The 18,506-nt window shown below is 39.1% G+C and overlaps 1 protein-coding gene across 1 annotated transcript in view; it reads right to left on the reverse strand.

Annotated features, from left to right (window-relative positions):
* LOC148427474 (cilia- and flagella-associated protein 47-like) overlaps nt 1-18,506 on the reverse strand; it is a 48,592-nt gene that overhangs the window by 12,766 nt on the left and 17,320 nt on the right. Inside the window, exons 29-56 of the mRNA XM_088409009.1 lie at nt 18,189-18,289; nt 17,755-17,868; nt 17,461-17,680; nt 17,320-17,391; nt 17,065-17,202; nt 15,738-15,819; nt 15,266-15,361; nt 13,275-13,458; nt 13,080-13,177; nt 12,845-12,961; nt 10,800-10,934; nt 10,216-10,328; nt 8,123-8,273; nt 7,272-7,360; nt 7,094-7,180; nt 5,737-5,793; nt 5,520-5,643; nt 4,824-4,929; nt 4,324-4,553; nt 4,099-4,234; nt 3,869-3,996; nt 3,091-3,156; nt 2,836-2,979; nt 1,902-2,075; nt 1,704-1,815; nt 1,566-1,619; nt 727-824; nt 460-635 (exon numbers count right to left, since the gene is read on the reverse strand). Coding sequence (XP_088265135.1) covers nt 460-635; nt 727-824; nt 1,566-1,619; nt 1,704-1,815; nt 1,902-2,075; nt 2,836-2,979; nt 3,091-3,156; nt 3,869-3,996; nt 4,099-4,234; nt 4,324-4,553; nt 4,824-4,929; nt 5,520-5,643; nt 5,737-5,793; nt 7,094-7,180; nt 7,272-7,360; nt 8,123-8,273; nt 10,216-10,328; nt 10,800-10,934; nt 12,845-12,961; nt 13,080-13,177; nt 13,275-13,458; nt 15,266-15,361; nt 15,738-15,819; nt 17,065-17,202; nt 17,320-17,391; nt 17,461-17,680; nt 17,755-17,868; nt 18,189-18,289 — 3,402 coding nt within the window. The remainder of the gene's footprint in view (nt 1-459; nt 636-726; nt 825-1,565; nt 1,620-1,703; nt 1,816-1,901; nt 2,076-2,835; nt 2,980-3,090; nt 3,157-3,868; nt 3,997-4,098; nt 4,235-4,323; nt 4,554-4,823; nt 4,930-5,519; nt 5,644-5,736; nt 5,794-7,093; nt 7,181-7,271; nt 7,361-8,122; nt 8,274-10,215; nt 10,329-10,799; nt 10,935-12,844; nt 12,962-13,079; nt 13,178-13,274; nt 13,459-15,265; nt 15,362-15,737; nt 15,820-17,064; nt 17,203-17,319; nt 17,392-17,460; nt 17,681-17,754; nt 17,869-18,188; nt 18,290-18,506) is intronic.

Genomic DNA, 18,506 nt, shown 5'->3' on the forward strand with positions numbered 1-18,506 from the left:
ATTTTTAAGTTTTTCTCCCAAACGCTGGTTAATAGTTACTTTCTGATTTAGCTTGACACCTCTAAGTCTACAGTAGCTGCTGAAGTGAGGACACCTTATGATGTATTCAAATGCAGTCTGACATTTCAAACTCATACAATATAAAAGGCCATTGAGGCATTAAACAACAATAACTCAATAATAATAACAATTCCATGTTTTTGTTAAAAAAAAAGAAAAAACATTTGCCTCAGGTCCCTTTGATAAACCTGCAAATTGCCACATCCAAAGTAGAAAACTGCTCCTCAAATTAAGTCAATGATTCACAAAAAATTGGGTCTTGCATACATACTGTACCTACCATTTACTGTAGAGTACATATAGTACACTTATAATTTCAACGTTCTCTTAATTTTAACCAGAGCTGTATATTAAAGATCCAGAGTAGATATAAGAAAGAGAAAAAGAGAAACTCCTAACCTGCCTCTGCTCTTTCCGATTTTCCCTGGAGAAAATGTGACATTGTAGGCAATTGTTTCCTGCGGGGGGATAAAAACCCAATGGGCTCCACACAGGTCATCTCCTTTAAGATCCACATTGAGTATGAGGAGCTCGTCTCCTGGGTTACTAACAGGGATATCTATGGCCACTGGGCTCTGCAGAGTTGAAACATTGACAAAACAAAATCTGATTTGCATTTTTTAGTTTCAAACTCAGGAAGGTTAGGCAGGTATTTGTTGAGCTTACTAGAACCGTGCACTGCACACTAAAAGTGTTCACAGGTTCTCCTGGTTCACAAATTATTTCCAGAGTGTAGAACACCTCATAGCGCCCAATAATATTTCCTGAAAGGGAAGTGCAGGGGTGATACTTTATACACACACACACCAGCTTGGACTGTCACCTGCAAATGGTGCATTAAATCACGTACTGTATGTACTTTGATCACCTCATTGAAATTTGGAAAACTCGAACAAATTCAAATTCAAAGGTAGACATTACACAGTCAGGATTTTTGGGACCGATCAACAAGGAGGAATTATTCAAGAACTGATCACCAATTTGATGATAAGAGGAGGCTAAGTGTCCATTTAAATACCTGTTTAATTACTGCATATCCTTGTATATGAGGTTTATAGTGTATCCAAAAAAAAATATAAGATAAAGATAAGGTATAAGATAAAGCATTTTTTTCTCATGCCCAATACGGACAGATAAGGACATCAATGACCTCTAGAAGGCATTTAAGAATTGGCCAGGCACAATGGGAAAGTTCAGTCGGGACAAACAAAAACAACTTGAAAAATAATGGATGCAACCAGCTATTGTTATTAAAGTACTGTATTGTAATCAGATGTCTTTATAGCACATTTAGTATTGCAAATAAGGAAGTGATCCTACATCAAACATTCCTATAACTCTATAAAATGATGACATTACACCCTATCAAAGATTTCGCATGAAATGACAAAGATCGGCTGGTCATGATCAAGCCGATCAGATCAGCGTAAAGTCTGCGTCATTCACGGTGACTTGAGGTCATTTGCTAGTTCAGGGATAAAACATAGCAACAACAAAAAAATTACCTTTGCCAGCATCTCTCTCATCTGTCTGCTCAGTCTCAACAAATGATATATGACCTGTGAGAAACATTTCAACATTCACTGAAACCTTGCCTTCACAAATTCTATTCTCATCAAATGCACCAAGGAAGGAAATGCCACCTGATAGCTCTCCTCGTTTCCGTGGCAACACAGACAGGGTGTACATAGTGTTTTGACCAGGTTGAACCTTTACAAATGAATTGCCGCTGATAATCGATACGTCTGTCACCACCTATGCACCCGCAATAGCACACATTCATGTTCAAAAATAAATTAAGCACCTAATTTGGAGTGCATCGAAGCAAAATTAAAACCAACCTGAAGAGAGAGTGTCTTCTGACTGTAGTTGGGGACAGTCAGCTGTCTGTGAGTTGTCTCACCCATGGGACAGCGTAGCACAATGTGTTCCACCGGAAGGGGGCGCTCACCCACTCCTCGGAGGGTAAAAACATGATCCACCCCATTGTGGCTGTTATGCAAAGAGAGCTTCCCCTGTAGGGGTAGATCATTAGGACAATTCTTGCCATCCAAATTGGCGATTTAAAGCAAAATAACCTTTAAAATTGTAACTGCTTTGCGACTTTGCTAACACGAATCATATTTGGCATCATAAAAATCTCATGGTATGTCACCAGACAAAAATGTCAGTAAAAGTACTGTATATGGCACTATGTTGTACTGCAACAATATCTGACTTTGCATACAAATATAGATAAAGTATTATTTGTGGGCAAACCTAATAGGTTTCAGACCAATTACGCGAAATCCGATAAATTCTCTTGGCATTGCTCAGAAATACTGCAGGCTGCCAACTCAAACACAGGGTGTGTATATTTCACAGCATACGGATTAAGAAAGAGCACAAAAAGGTGTAAAACAATCGTTCCCAACCATTTTCTCCACATGGAATATGTTTTGTTGCCAAAATACCATCAATTATTTTGGCATTAAAAAATTTAAAACTCCAAAAAATATGAGCGAGAGAAAATGAGTTTTACTTCTGTCTCGTCTGCCAGGAAATGTGGTCATTAGCGACTAAGATAAAAATTCAAATAAAGGCATAGAACATTGTGCAAAGGAGTCATTGCAGCAAAATATAACAATACATTTCTCAATGTTCCAACTAATATGCAAATGTTGAAATGTTGCAGAAACCTAAAATGTCACATGCCCGTTTTTAAGAACCACTGGTGTAAAAAGGACATTTAGAATAAAAGTATACAAAGAGGAAGATAGAAGTGATAAAACAGACCTTGACAATACATTGTGACGATGGCTGAAAAGTGAGAGGGTAACAAGTTCTTGTCCCTGCTGGTACTATCAAGACATTTGGGCCAGAAAAGCCCTCGCCACACAACTCAGCCTTCAATGTCCAGTCTTGATGGGTCTCATTTTGCTGCAAGAAATTGAAACTGCTGGGATATATACGTTTTCACTTCTTTGAATTATGCATTTCAATTCTAAAGAAATGTGTGTTTGATAAAGGAGAGTTAGGGTTTCAACTCACTAGAGGTATATCTTGTGTGACTGAGTGCTGAGCGGGTGAACTGAAGTCCAAATGAACAGATCCCTTCTGTAGAAATCATAAAGCATGCTTGTTGGAGTTTACGTTCAAGTACCAGCATCAAAGTCCAATAAGCCCTCTTTTATTTGTTTGCGTTTTGATTGGAACACACCCCCAGGTATTTGCGATAAAAATTCATCTACTTGCGGTGTGTGTTTTTATTTTTTTTCATTCCTAATTGCTATAATATGCTACAAGATGTCCCAAAAGTTTGTGTAAACAGGATTTCGTGTTAAAGACTGAGTGAAAGGCTTTGTCTTTGGAGGGGGAGCTAGGGTTAGCCTGGGTTCCTCGAGGAAGTTATAGAGAGCTTTCACCACACGTACATGTTCAATTTTGGTGCATTTTTGCTGAACTCACACAAGTGTAAGTCACTTATTTTTAAAGGCATCAATGTTTTGGACATATATTAGTCATTGACCTTTTTAATATAGACATACATAACCATTTATGAGTGGGTGGCATTTTTTATGGCAGGGTTTGGTCATACTCTGCTAGTTTATCATTAAGATATTAGTTGTTCATTTCATAATTGCATTAAGCAAAATTTTTCACCCGTTTTGATCCATCTGGGGTTTCGGGTTGGGAGTGAGGGGGTGGGGAATTTGCTTTTTACATTTGACTAAAACCGACATCACCATGTCTAAGAGATCAGGTTGGAAGCATCACAGCTCAGCTTTTTACATGTTTACAAAAACTCTTGACTTAAGTTAATATGTACCGGTGAGGTGACCAGCGCCTCCAACAGGTAGACCCTGGTATCAAAGCAAGACTTCAGAATCATCTGACTTGAGAATTGTCCCACAGTGTCCGCCTTGAACCGTAAGAGCATTTCCACACAATCGTGATCTAAATTGGCAAAAAATGACATATGTTGTTGAAGCAAGCTATGACAAGGAAAATTTTAAATAAATGTAATCACAGAAACAGTGTGTTTTGACAAGTTTGTACCAGAAGGATTCTTCCATATGTTGGTCTCTTTCCTTATAGGCATTGTAACAGTGCTGGGGACGGTAAAGTATCGAGGCAAAGAAACCTCCACGCTGTACTCTACCCCGCTTTTGTAGTCAACGCCTCTCATTTGGCTCTATCAGAGACAAAGACATGAGCCCAATAAGGATGTCGTATAGTGGTTAGCATATTTTTTCCCTTTAGGTGAACACAATATGTGTGTACCTGCTTTTTGGCAAGCATGCATGCTGCCATGCTTGCCCTCACACTGCTGCTGTGTAAAGTGTAAGTCAGCAGCCGTCGCTGGAGTTCAATGGCGGTCATTCTGTGTTGAGCCCACATGGCCAAAGCGTTTTCCCAAGACGAATTGATGAGTGGTAGACGGATGAGCTCCTCGCACGCCTGACCGACTGTGCAGCGCAGGCGCAGCGCTGACACGCAGCCACCTGAGCCCACTGAGAGAGAACTACATTGATGAGATTATAGTGGCTCAGCCAGATTTTCCAGGGTTCTTAAACAGTAAGAGAAATTGCCAGTTGATAGATTGTAAGCGGCGCTGTTGGTGGATGTTGCAGCTTTTAATTCGGAGGCTCCAAAACAGAATTGCTAAACAAACAATGTGTTGGTATTAATTATGCTTCTTGCATTTCAAAAATGTTTACACAAGCGGTTAATTTCCTCCTGAGACTACTCTGCTTGGTATTATTAATCCGTAGGTCTCTTACCAGAGTTCCCAGGGATGGTGAATATGTTGGAACTGTTGCTAACTCTGAGGGGGGAGGGTAAAGGTAAGTCAGCAGCTGCTTTCACCAGGTAGACCATATCACCAACCTGAAGAAACACATGCCCTTGTTGGAAATTTCTGCACATGGCTCTGTTTTTTCTGGGAGGGATTTACTGTTGAGAGGACAACATTCTGAGGATTACCAAACACAATGTTGACTGATTTGAGGGGAGAACATGCAAACTCCGCACAGGAAAGCTGGAGCGGGCTGGATTTCAACTCGGGACTCCAAACTGTGAACTAGATGCGCTAACCACCCTTTATGCACAAAACAGACCTCCTAAAAACATCTCTGTCATGGGGTAATCAGTCATTGTCTGTACAGTGTCTCATTTGAGGACACAAGATTTTCTGTTGCTGTTTTGAGAAATACTGCTAGATATTCTGATGGAATTTCCATTTTAAGATACTTCACGGGTTTTAGTGAGGGTTTCGGTCAGGGGAGGATAATGACCACTTCATGTTTTCACAATAACCCAGTTGCAGCTAAACCTTCACTGATATAGTTTGCAACTTAGAATAGAGCATTGTGTTTCATTTCAATTTTGCCCTTTTTCGACCTCACACTTCTCTGATAAAAAAAAAATGGAGGATTTTAGGTTTAGGCAGATAGTACGGAGATGGATGCAACACTGACCTGGGGACAAATGAGCAACACAGCACAATACTTGGCTCCTGGACAAAAGGGAAGTAAGTGGAGACTGAGGATGCTGGACTGGTCAGGCTTCAGACTGACACTTTTCACTGTGCTGATGAACTCGCTGCTCTCGCCCTCTGCAAAGGACACAAAAACCATTACACTAAGGACTCTCACAAATTTGTGCACCTCTCTTTTGTGCGCGTCAACAAACTACAATCCCTTTCCTGCCATCTCTTCATGACAGCTCCTCTCTGAACTCTTCTTTTCATTTCTGAAACAGTAGAATGAAAATGTGTTTCACTCATCAAAAAAAAAAAAGCAGCACACATCATGCACATGGCATATTTAGAACAAATTGGGGGAAGGGGGCATATTAATAAACACATTGTTGATTTGATGCCTCTAAAAGTGTTGTTACACCTTTGTGCTATCTGTTTTGATTGTGTAAGTGCACTTCAACTTGAGACCAATGAGTGCTTCTTTTGAAAGGCTGCCAATTGGACAATTGTTAAGGAAATAGGTGTTCTTTAGGCTTTTTCGTTGAACAACATGTCTTCTCCTGTAAATTACATATTGTGTCTAGGGCTGTTAAAAAACAAACAAAAAAACTGAGATCAGTTGAGGTCATAGTTAAATTGTTATGTTATTTGATCATTTTTAGATTAGATCTGGTTTTCTGCTTCGGATTTTTTTTTTTTTTTTTTTTGCTTGAGTTGTTAGGGATTGGAAAGCAAAGGGCAATCACACCCTGAAGTGGACACTGATTGGCTGCCATTGTGTTTGGCATAACCTGATAAACTCCAGTTGTGGGTGGGAGAGCAAGTTCAGATCAGAAGGAAGATTAGAATCTTGAAGAGGGTTGTCCTTCTGATGAATGTTAAAATGTAACTTTAACAAAACATCCCAACAGCACTTTGATGAAGATGCATATCACTCTGCCAATGATAAAGGGAGAAAGATGATGTATTCTTTTTAAGAAAGTGCTTGCTTTCCACAGAAGGAGCTGAAGTATAGCTTATCACATAAATGCAAAAGACCCAGCTGCAATTGTAGCCACAGCTAATGATAGCAACAAAGATGCAAATGTAACAACACGTAGATTATTTGGATAATCTGTTGTTTGTCTCACATGAGCCATCGTACCTGGTGACATATGCTATTGCTAAAGCTAGCAGCCAGCACTTGGGACTATTCTCAAATGCAGCAGAAGGTAATACACACAATTGTGTTTGTTAAAGCCTGATTAACAAAAATAAATAAATGACAAAAGCCACTTTTTTTCATTTCATATCACTCTTTTGAGTGGGGTTTTCTCTGATTCGTTTTTGATGAGATTGTAAAGTAATTAATTAAATAAATTACCGATCTTATTTTGTTTTCTTTCAATCTCCTGGCAGCGTTATTTCAAGTCATTTAATAAGGGGAAATCAACTCAAAAGTTTTCATTTCAATAACATGTTCCATGGGCACCCACTATTCTGTGCAATATGAATTAAGCATCAAAATCCAGACTAAATTGGGGGGGTTGACTTCCCCGTTAAGAATGTAGGCTAATGTTGTGTTAGTGTTACTTGGCTTTGAAGGACGCCTGTTGAACGAGGCTGCCTATTTCCTTTTCCGATTCCAGTGGGCTGACTGCTGATTCTACCAGTATCACCCTATGCAGACAGTGTCAACCGTGTTAGTAATATGCAGGAAGTTGTAGATGGAACCAACATTGTTTTGACTTCCTTAAACCTAACCACTTACCTGAAGTTAGCTTCCGTATTAAATGTGTTTGTTATTGGAAGTTTAATCACTTTCAGCACATAGCATGGAGTCTTGCAATTGACACATTTCTGAGAAAGGAAGTGAACAGCTTAAAAAGTAAGGCAAATAAACATTTGGTAAACAGCAGGAAAGGCACGATGTGAATACATTTTTATAATTAAACAGCCTGTAAAGTGACTTCCAGAAACTTAAACAAGTTTAAAGAGAGCTGATGAAAGTGCAGAGACTGAGATCCATTTTAGCATTACTGATATTTGGGGCTTAGATCAAATGTGGCCCTAGTGGTGCATATGGGTCCCAGCATAGATCGCTTTGTTTGAATCAGCAGCGACTGCACTACACCGGGGCTGGAGCGGCCTATATCCTCATCAGAAAGCTTTGAAGCCCCGGTGTCAACCTTCTGGTATTTATTTTTTTCATTCAATCAAAAACAAAAGTTCACAAATAGCCATTCTGTTCCAATCGATTCCCTGCTTCCTTGTGTGTACCCTGTGTTTTGTTTTGCTGTTTTGTTTAGGTTTTTGCAAGGGAAAGGGAAGAGTGGAACAAACGTTCATTTATTTGCAATTTAGGTTAAAGATTTTGACATAGACCCATTGTCCTGTGGTCACTTGTATTAGACTCTATTTTTTGTTGGATTTCCTTTGGCCAAATAAAGTTAAACGTACTTTTAGAATGAAATTGCTTGTGCTGTTTATCATCCTTTCATGGAAAAACAAGAACCTCTGAATTAAGAAAGTAAGGTGTTAGAAATAAATAATTTTCTCAGCAGGAGAGAAATCTAAAGCTAGATGGCCAAATAAAAATCCTATCAGAGATGATGGACTCACTGTGGGTGTGATCTGACTAACACAAGTGTTCACTTTGAAAGTCAGAGTGGTGCCATGCAGGCCAGTAGCCGAAGTGGATATGAGGAGTAGGACAGCTTCCTTAGGCTGCAGGAATGAGCAGCAGTACTGCACAGTCACATCAGTGCTAGCGCTGTAAAAACAATAGAAACTTAAAAGTGATGTGGAAAAAATAGTTTATTTCTTAATGTCACTGGCATAAGAACAAAACCCCATAAAGTCACATTTTGGTGATATTTTTTTCTTTTCTTCTTAATCTACAAAGGCTCCCAACCGCCGATACGCGGCCCAGTACCGTTCCATAGATCAATCGGTACCGAGCCGCATGGATCGCACCCGAAATTATGATGTTTTGGAAATGATTTAGTTTGTCCTTTAACAGTTATAGATCTGTGCTTTATTGGTGCTTTGCGTGGCTTGAGCTTTGTGTTTTGGCGCCGCTGTTAATATTACATTTTGTAGTCAGGAAGGACGGTGTGGCTTGATTTAAGAGCAGTCACTGTCGGCGACTCACATATTGTTCTGTCGCTCTGTGAAATCTGGCCCACAAGTGTCTGTAAGCAGTACTTTATTTGTAAAAACGTTGTCATTTTTGATAATATGCCCAACATTAGTTTGTTTTTTGAGCCAGCGAGTTTTGACTGCGGATAACATGCTCGCCAGCTACCGCTGCCTTGTATGCGTTTAGCTTGTTAGCATTTTTATTTGTGCTTCCCTTTGGTATTTGTTAGCATATTCAAAGTTTTTGCATTGATAAGTACTTTTTTGCATCTAATGAACGTTTTGTATTAAAATGACAAGCATTTGTACTCAAATTAAATTAAATGATGTTATATGATGTCATTTGTTTACGTATTTATAAGATATATAATTCTTGCATATGAGACTTAACTGAGTACTGAGTTACAGCGATGTTTGATATTGAAGAGAAACACTGACAGCCTTTGTTTTGTGTATTTTCTTTTCTTTATAGGTTTAAAATATATATGAGTGTACTCTTTAGGGCTGTGGTCCTCAACCTTTTGATCACCGCGGACCAACACCTTAGATTTCTATTACGGACCGGGGGGGCGAACCAGCCAACGCCTTAGATTTCTATTGCGGTCCGGTGGGGGAGGGGGGGCTGCTCTAAAAACCACATCACAAACGTATTAACTGTTATGCTACGTGCACACCAAATGCCGAATCACTACGTTCATTGGCGGGGCTTTCTGTCGCTGTTGTACTTTTTGTCCAGCGAGGAGAGGGGAGGGGAGGGGAGGGGAGTGGAGCGAGCTTGCTGTGCACTTTACGGTAGATCCGGAAAGAAGAGCATTACTGAAATCTTTCACTTTTCTGGGATGTGACAGAGCCAATATTTTCACCGACAGCACCTTTATTCTTTGCGGCAATACTCGCCTGCCAAAAAATAAATGTTTCAATGTCGCAATCAAGTGGCCGAGACCGTCCTAAATATTGTGCTGACAATGCTGCGCTATCGTTAGCTTAGCACAGTAACTATGGTTCAACAGCTGTTAAGTGAAGCAAACGCTGCACATACCAGTTGGCCCAAGTTCTCTCTTCCGCCTTTCTACAAGCCAGGTGAGTGCTCTTGTTTGGCTCTGTTTCGTATTGAAAGCTCAGCTGGCCGTGTTGGATCGCTCCCGGTGAACGCAAAGCGGCCGCCATGATTAATTCCTGCCCCCTGCGTGAGCCGTTGAACGTTCCCGAAGTTGATTGGCTGTGGCAACACGAAACGCGGAAAAAGTAAAAAAAAAAAAAAAAAAAAAAAAAAAAAACTTCACAAGAAAGGCGAAATTTCGCTTCTCGTGACCGCGTGCAGCCATTCACGTCTTTCCATTCGAGTCCATCGCGTCGCCCGACGTGCATGCGCTCCCAGTCACGCGAACTCCATTGACTACGATACAAAATGCTCTGCTTTTTCGCCTCGTTCGCGTTCGATGTGCGCGTACCATTAAACTAAATCATCTCCAAAACATTTCGGGTGCAGCCCACGCGGCCCAGTACCAGTTGATCCACGGACCGGTACCAGTCCGCGGACCGGGGGTTGGGGACCACTGTTTTAGGGTTCTTACTCTGGTGGAATGGAGACAGCAGAGCCATCCTGCAGGGAGAACAGACTAGCATCCTGTCCGAGGAAGATGGATCGGTATTTGACAAGGCAACTAGATGGGTTTTTCAAATGCACCTGAAATACACACACAGGACACACATGCACACTGGATGATGATGCAAAAAAATAATAACAATCATCCATCCATATTTTGAACCCCATTTTGTTTGTTTGTTTGTTTCTGAAATCCATTTTAGTGTAGCTGGGGTTATGTGTAAAATTCTAAAAATGTTTCTAACATACCCATTATCTGTCGCAAACCATTATTGTTTATTATTGCGTGATGAGAAAATAGTATTCACATGATTGCTATTTTCACTCACATGGATTTAGTGTGTTATTATATATTGTATTGTATTGTATTTTATTGTATTGTATTATATTTTATTAAACCTTTCTCTTCATTTCCTTCTCAAGAATTTAAACTATTGTCTTTACTTGACATTTTTGTTCCGCAGTATTTTGTCCCCTCTAGTTGTTGTGTAAGTAATTTCCGTTATTGCACAATAATGGGATTGGCAACTGTATAATGCTATTGTGTGTTACCTGCTTGCTCAAAGTCCTGTGCAGGCTTCCAGAGAGAGTGATGGTGTTTACAGGCTGGTACTGTGGGAGCCTCTCGTATAAATGAACACACAGCATCAACAATTGCACGGGGTTGGGATCAGACAAGTCCGTGGGCTGCACACACAAACTCATAACATATTGCAGCTAACAACAGCATAAATTCCGCACACCCCTGTTCAAATTATTTGTAGCATAAAATAAGACCAAGATAAATCATTCCAAACCATTGATGATCCATAGTCTGTACAATGTTTGGAAAACGTATATTAGAGAGGAAAAATAAAAATAACTAAAACGTGGTGCACAAGTGGATAACCGGGGACATGGCTGTCTTCAGAGTAAAGCAAATTCCAACTCATGTTAAATGGTAGTCAGCATATACCCCGCCACCATTTACAGTGCCTCTGGTAAACATCTAATAAAGTTCAGGTGTTCTAGTAAGCTTTTCGTTTTAGTGCTCACATCCTTCAGCACAAGCTATGGTCAGCAAACAGCTTTTACAGCACGAGAATGTACTCATTGTTCAAAGTAATGTTGGCATGTAACAAAAAGAGTAATCAAGTCAAAAAGATATAGCACATGGTGACATTACTAGGGACTGGAGGTGCCTCCCAAATTGATGAAAAGACAAGAGAAAAGTCAATAGGGTTGCAAAGAGGCTGGCAGCAAAATTCAAGGAATTTCTTGCAAATCACAGCTGTTCAGTAGATTGTACAACAATCTCCTAGCTTTTTTTCATTTATCTGGACTTTCATGTAGGGTGGAAAGACGAAAGCCCAGTAAAAACAAAACAAATTGAAACCTTCCAAACACATGCAAGAAAATCTGTCTAAAGAAACCAAATTTAAACTTTTGGGACATAATAATGAATGGTACTGTATGTTTGGTGCAAACTTAACACTGCTCATTACTAGGACTAATAAAAAGCAAACAATTTAGAAAAAAAAAAGACCCCTGGAACATGTGAACTTTACTTGGGTTTAATCTGAGGCACTCAAGGTGGTGGTAGGTGTGCTGAGTCCCATTGACAATTGATTTGAATGTGATTTGTTAAATCTGAGCAGCAATATGTAGAATAGGTTGTGCACATTCGTGCAAGCATATTCAGTTTATTTTGACATTCCCTCTGAAATCTTTTTTTTTTCCTAAATAAGTCATACATGTCAATTTAAAGAGTGAATTGATTCATTGGGGTCACAAAATTTGAATACACTTGAACAGGGGTGTGTGGACTTTTATTTCCACAGTATTTAAAAGATGTTCCTGGTGAAATAAGGAATTTATTTGCCAAACTGAAGAATTAGACAAGATTGGAAAAAAAAAAATAGGGACGGGTATTGGGGCAATATTCGGCTTTATCTCAAAGGTATCAGCACACAAGATGGAAGTTGATACTAGAATTGGCCGCACACTTGAAGTAAGTTTACAATCACAATCTAGAAATTAAAAATTGTAAGAGTAGGAAATTGCCATTAATTTCATGACATTTTAAGGAAAATTCTATATTGGAATTGGGATGTCGTTCTTTAAAAGGATCCTCCAATGTCTATACATTTTAAGGAAAATTCTATATTGGAATTGGGATGTCGTTCTTTAAAAGGATCTTCCAATGTCTATTTTGGGGGTTACCGAAAAAATGCCATTCGTAATTGGTAGTGTTTTGACCAAAATTTGAGGGCTCGAACTGAAAAAAAGTGGTACCAAACATTCCTAGGAAGACTATCAAACATTTAAATTTAGATAACGTAAATGATTAATAAAGTATGCAATTAATAATTGGCATAATGATTATAATAATAACATAATAATTTGCATGATCTAACTGTAAAAAGGTACTTATAAGTTATTGAAATAATCAGTCTTTCCTTAACTCATTCACTACCAACCCAGAAATGGTTCAATACTCATGCAGCCATCAGTGGCAGTGAATGAGTTAAACAATTCTTATGCGCCATACAGTTTTCAGCAAATATTTAAATGATGCATTTTAGTTGAAAGGAAGAGCCATAGTTACATAATTCTACCTGCAGATCCATGTTGAGAGAAAGTATGCTTAAGGCCTGAACAATAATGATATTGTTGTGCAGAATCTGCTCCAGGCTGGGAGATGTAGTGTACATTCTTTGAAAGTGGCTGGAAACCTAAGTACATCATATATTAAAACAAACAATTTATTTGGGGGAAGATGTGACATAACAGTCATAGAAATGTGTTCCCTGCATCCCTTTCTTAAGAAAAAGTACATAAACACAAACTGACCAGGTATGGGCAATAAGCAGCAAGTACGGCACCGAGCACCAGTCCGTCAATGAAGTCCAAGTCAAAATTGACGATCCAGCGTACCGGCGGCACAGAACCTGACATCAGAAGGAACTCGCCATTCAAAAATTGTATCAAGGCAAAAGATGTGATCAACGATGACACTGAATTGAGCAAGATGAGAAATGCTCATACCTGAGCCCCACACGATTGCCCTCATGTGATGATAGTGTGAATTAAGCCATGAGAGAAGCTGGAGCTCATGACGAGAGTAAAGGTTACTTGGCAGTGTATGAATGTTAAAGATTTCATCTTCATCTTCCTTTCTCTTGCCAGTTGTGCTGGGGCTGCATGCTGACACGCGACACAGCACCAAGACCTGTTAATGAAAGAAAAACCCCGGACCAAAAATCGTCAAGTAAAGATGAGGCCCTGATTAAATCATTCAATGCCAGGGACATCCTTTCATGTTTTTTAAGAGTCCAGACATTCAAGTCCAGATACTTTAGTATCGATTTAATACTTAAGTATCCTTTATGTACTTAAGTATTGATTAAAAAAAAAAAAGTGACATGAAGTCCCTGGCATTAAATGAGTTAATTTGGGGCTTAAACGAATTATTAAAATAAGAATAATAACTAGCGCAAGGGGGCAAAAGTACAGCCCCTATAATTGTGCAAAATAATGGGTCAAAATTGGACATTCAAAACTTCATAGCTCATTTTCTGTACATCCTATCATTTGACTGCGATGGACTTTTTGGTACATCTTGAGGTGCTATACGTGCCTGGGATTGTTACTATAAAATATTGAATTTTGAGCGTGCAAAATTTGGTGAGTTTTTGTGCATGGTTAGGTCCACAAAAATCAAAATCTTTTCAGAGAAATACATAGATACATAAACAAACAAATAAATAATGCCTACAGAAACAATAGGGACCTCGCAACAGTCACTCACAAGGCCCTGATTATAATATTAATGAAAGTGATCCAAACAAACCTTTTGCGGCAATCATTGCTTCTGTGACTCTCAGTTAGACTTAATTTCCCATTTTCTCTCAGCTTCATTGCTGCTTATTTTTCATCCAAATACATCCCCCTGCTTTTGAAATGTTAAAACACGGCCCAATACTTTTGCTTATGTAAACAACAGTTGCAAACAAACTGTGTCATCTTGTAAGTATGTCCAGATATATGACCAAAAGGGGGGAAATTATATGCCACGTTTGTGTTTTTTCGTCGTTCTTCCATGTAGCTTAACGATTTTGAGCCCAATCAATTGACTCATTCACTGCCCTTGAAGGCGTTACATGCCAAAGATCTATTTGAACAGGACTGGTAGTCAATCTGTTCACTCATTCACTGCCATTTACAACTATAAACATCAAAGGTAAATAGTAGCTGAGCTGGCAGTGAAATGGTTAATCCATGAATTGATATCCATCAATATGAATCCTAGGTATTAACTTTTTTGCTGCATGGAGATTCTCTTGTGCCTGGCCCCTCTCCCCTATACACAAATATACACAAACACCCAGTGGTGCAAGGAGCAGCGCACCTATCACTCACTCAAACTCGTTCGGCTGCAGCAGAGGATGAAGATAAGTGAAATGGTGAGCAAAACTGCACTTTCATGACTCAGTTAGAAGCTGTGACGTTGTAAAACTAACACTTTACTTTAGTACCCAATAAAAATAGTTACCTTGCTAAAACACACTTTTTCAAGGATAGCATTCTATTTTTTTTATCACAGATTTGAGAGAGCATATTTATGTATTTTAACACTGTGTGATGTGCATCTTCGGGAACTACAGATATACACTATGCCACTGTTATGTCCCACATCCACCATCATCAAGTATACGACTATTAGACGGCTTACATTTTAGTCTTCATGGCAATCGTGGTTATTATCATAAAGAGCCTTCTTTTGTCCCATGTGCATGAAAATGATGACTTAATATGGGGCAATAAACTCCCCAATTAATTAATCATAACGCCATTCTGAGATGTTCAGCAATGCAAAACAATGTCAACCTTCAATGGATAAACATAAGCTCAAATGTTTGTTTTGCTCTAATACATAATGCATAATCATTTAGAACTCACTCTGTATTCATAAAACTTTACAATGATAAATATTTGACAAGTCAACAAAACAAAAAGCAAATGAAAGCATTTTTCACCTTATATATTTGCAGGAGATAATCAGTCCAGCATCGTTTGCTCAGAGACTCATAGTCAACACAGTTGTAGTCCACACCTGGATCTTTGTCAACGGACTGAAAAAAAAAAACAAACCCATATACATACTATTACATTAAATCCTAGCTTGCATGGGTGCAAAACATCCCCGTTTGGACCCACCCTATATTGCACATACCAGAAACTGCTATATTATGGTAGACTAATGTGACACTAATATTAGAGCTCAGGTGGCTTGAAATAATGACAATAGAATCTCTGAGACAACACCTGACTTGGTTTTAAATATTGATAGATCCAGTGTAGATTAGGTATGATGATCATCTGTTTCCATCGTGGAATGAGGTCTAATTTTCAATCATAGTTAAAAATAATGACTATACACCGTAATGTGATTTTACTTTAGAAACTTGAAGTTTATTTTTGTTGAGTTATGTCGTGTAAAAAAAATACCTTCAAGGTGCACCAGTGGTTGAACTCAAGCACATCCAGTAGGTACTCAGCCCGGATGTGACTCAAACAAGCTCCCTGTACCCTGCGCATGGAATTAGAACATAAGATCCAAAATATGAAGAAAAAAAAAAACGACTTCAGCTGGAAATCATTCAAGTTCGATTCAATTGAGACCCAGAATAATATAACCATAGGATCTTGTTAAGACCTTAATCAAGTATTATAAATCCGTGGCTCTCTAATGAGGGTACATGTAAACCTGGGGGTACGTGAAGGAACTTCAGAGGGTGCATGAGATTTTAGCACGGTTTTGTAGGTATCAGCAAATCTAATGTGATGCTTTTTAATGCCATGGCAGGAACGGAATGTTTTTGTTTTCAAATGAAGAGCAAATTAATAAGAACATGAGGCAACCTATTGCTAAAGTGTTTTGGAGCAAATTATTTTCAAAACATTGTATGCCTTTATGTAAAGTTGTATACCGATGTGCATTGCCATTAGTGATGTAGTTTTCAAGCAGACGGGTCATAACTAAAGCAGTGCACGATCTACACGTGCAATATCTTCTGGAGTTGCTGAATAAAATGTGCCTATAGCTACCACTACAAAAGTAGTTCCAAAGTTTAATAAATTGGACATGGATGGCAAAGCCCTCTTTCAAGTCTTTGGTTTTCTAACCAAAAACTGCTTTGCGCTGGTTAACATGTAGTGATTAAAAAAAAAAAAAATCATAGGAGGTACACGGAAAAAGAATGTATATTAAAGATGTTATTGAAGTTGCAAAAACCAAACCTCAATCTTTTTGTTTAAGATGATATAATCAAAAAGTCGTGACTGGATTTGCTTGCATCTTGAAAACGCTACGACGTCCATCAGACGTGAATGTTGATTTCAATACTCCCAGAAGGCCTTTCCCTATGTTCAATGCCATAGATCCACTTATTAGGTCTTCTATCAGGATTTTTTTGTATTTTGTCATTCATAACTAGTTTTATATTGCACCATGAGTGGGAAGTATGTGCTCATTTCAATCATGCCAATTCTCTCCCCCCTTGCGCATCCAGTAGTTGACTTCATGTAACTTTGATTGGATTGCTTGTCTGGAAAAAGTAACAGATGAATGAAGGCGTTTGCTTGGCCACAGGCATGAGAATCCCAAAAGAATTGAAAGTGTGAGACTCTTTGGAAAAAAAAAAAGATATTATTTTCTTTGAATCGACTTGCATGAAAGCAGATTACATCGAACACTTGGAACACGTTTGAAAATGCAGTGGAAAGTACGTAATATGAGGATGTTAACTGAACGAGTGTTGCAAAGCCAGCTCACCTGAGAAAAGCGAAAATGGCCTCATGTTGTTCAAGCAGCTGCAGGGTGCGCTGGTGTACATCCGTGGAAAAGGTCTGACAGTGAGAAATGTTGGGAATCCGTCTGCCCGCCAGATGATGAATCATCTCCACTGCAGACCTAGACAAAGCACCATTTAGAACAAACAAACAAGTTAGAAATACGCAAACAAGCAATACATGCATGGCAATGGCACAATTCAGGTTGTTGTACTCTATAGGTTTCATGGCTGCTTACCTGGAGTCTTTTTTTTGACTGACTGCTTGTTTCTGTCCAGTAGGATTATCTATCGTAACTTCGGCCACAAGTCTAAGGAAGAAAATGTAATTGACAAACCGCTGTAAGTAAGATAAATACATTAGACCGCATCAAACCTACCTTCTGAGTGTGCTTGGTATCGTAATGGGATGAGGCCCACTGAGCCAGCCAAAAAAGCTAAACCACCTCTCCAAAGCTAACAAAACATCTTGGTAATATTGGCCCTCCGTTGACGTAAGAGCCGGGAACAGTGGCACACCCATATCAGTCTGTGTGGTGTCTGTGTTACTAAAACTTTGGCTGCTGGTCTGACTCCCACTCTCACTTTGTGCAAAGGACTCTAAACAAGAGTGTTCTGGATAAGTCGGAAAATAAACAACATCACATCCGCGGCTGACCAGGGCTTTTTCTGACCTGATGATGAGTTCTTGGATGTTGTGCTGATGGGGTCAAACAAGGAAGAGGAGGATGTTGGGTCAGATGCAAGACTTGGCGTGTGATATGTGATGGTTTCAATTACTGTAGCCCCTATGCGGCAATTACGCAAGTACAAACAAAAAGTGTATATTGTTAGCTTGGGTGAGAAGATGCACTGAGAGTGATGGGGAATTGAAGCTTCATGAAGCACTTGTTGTTTTGTTTTTACTCCACTAGATGGCGCACTTGGTTTTAATATACATACATGCTAGTGCAGCGGAAAGGTATTATATTTCCACTACTCTTTGAACCAAGAGTGCCATCTGGAGGAGTAAAAAAAAAAATATCCCAAGTGCTTCATGATGCTTCTTTTGCCCAACAATACTCATAAATATGTATGATTGTGTGAGTATAACTGAGTGATTCAGTACCAGCTTTGAGAACTATTTGTTGCGAGGAGCGTTGAAGAGCCAATTGGGGCCACACAGTCAACAAACAGTTGTCACTTGTGGCACTCAACCTGACCTTGAATCTGCAACAACCAGATGAAATTAAACAAATGAGAATAAGGTTTAAATTGATCACATCATAACAGCTCCAAATCATTTCACTGCTTCTTGGATTCGGGAAATGACCATTTCTGTTGTTGCCGTGACAACACATTCTCTTCTTTTCCAGAATCCTTTTTGACGGTTAACAAATACCGGTACATGTTTTCAAGTGCTTCTTTGAATTTACCCAATCATCTT

This window comes from Hippichthys cyanospilos, chromosome 2, assembly GCF_059441005.1.
Source record: "Hippichthys cyanospilos isolate Australia breed blue-spotted pipefish chromosome 2, RoL_Hcya_1.0, whole genome shotgun sequence".
In the NCBI taxonomy this organism is placed as follows: Eukaryota; Metazoa; Chordata; class Actinopteri; order Syngnathiformes; family Syngnathidae; genus Hippichthys; species Hippichthys cyanospilos.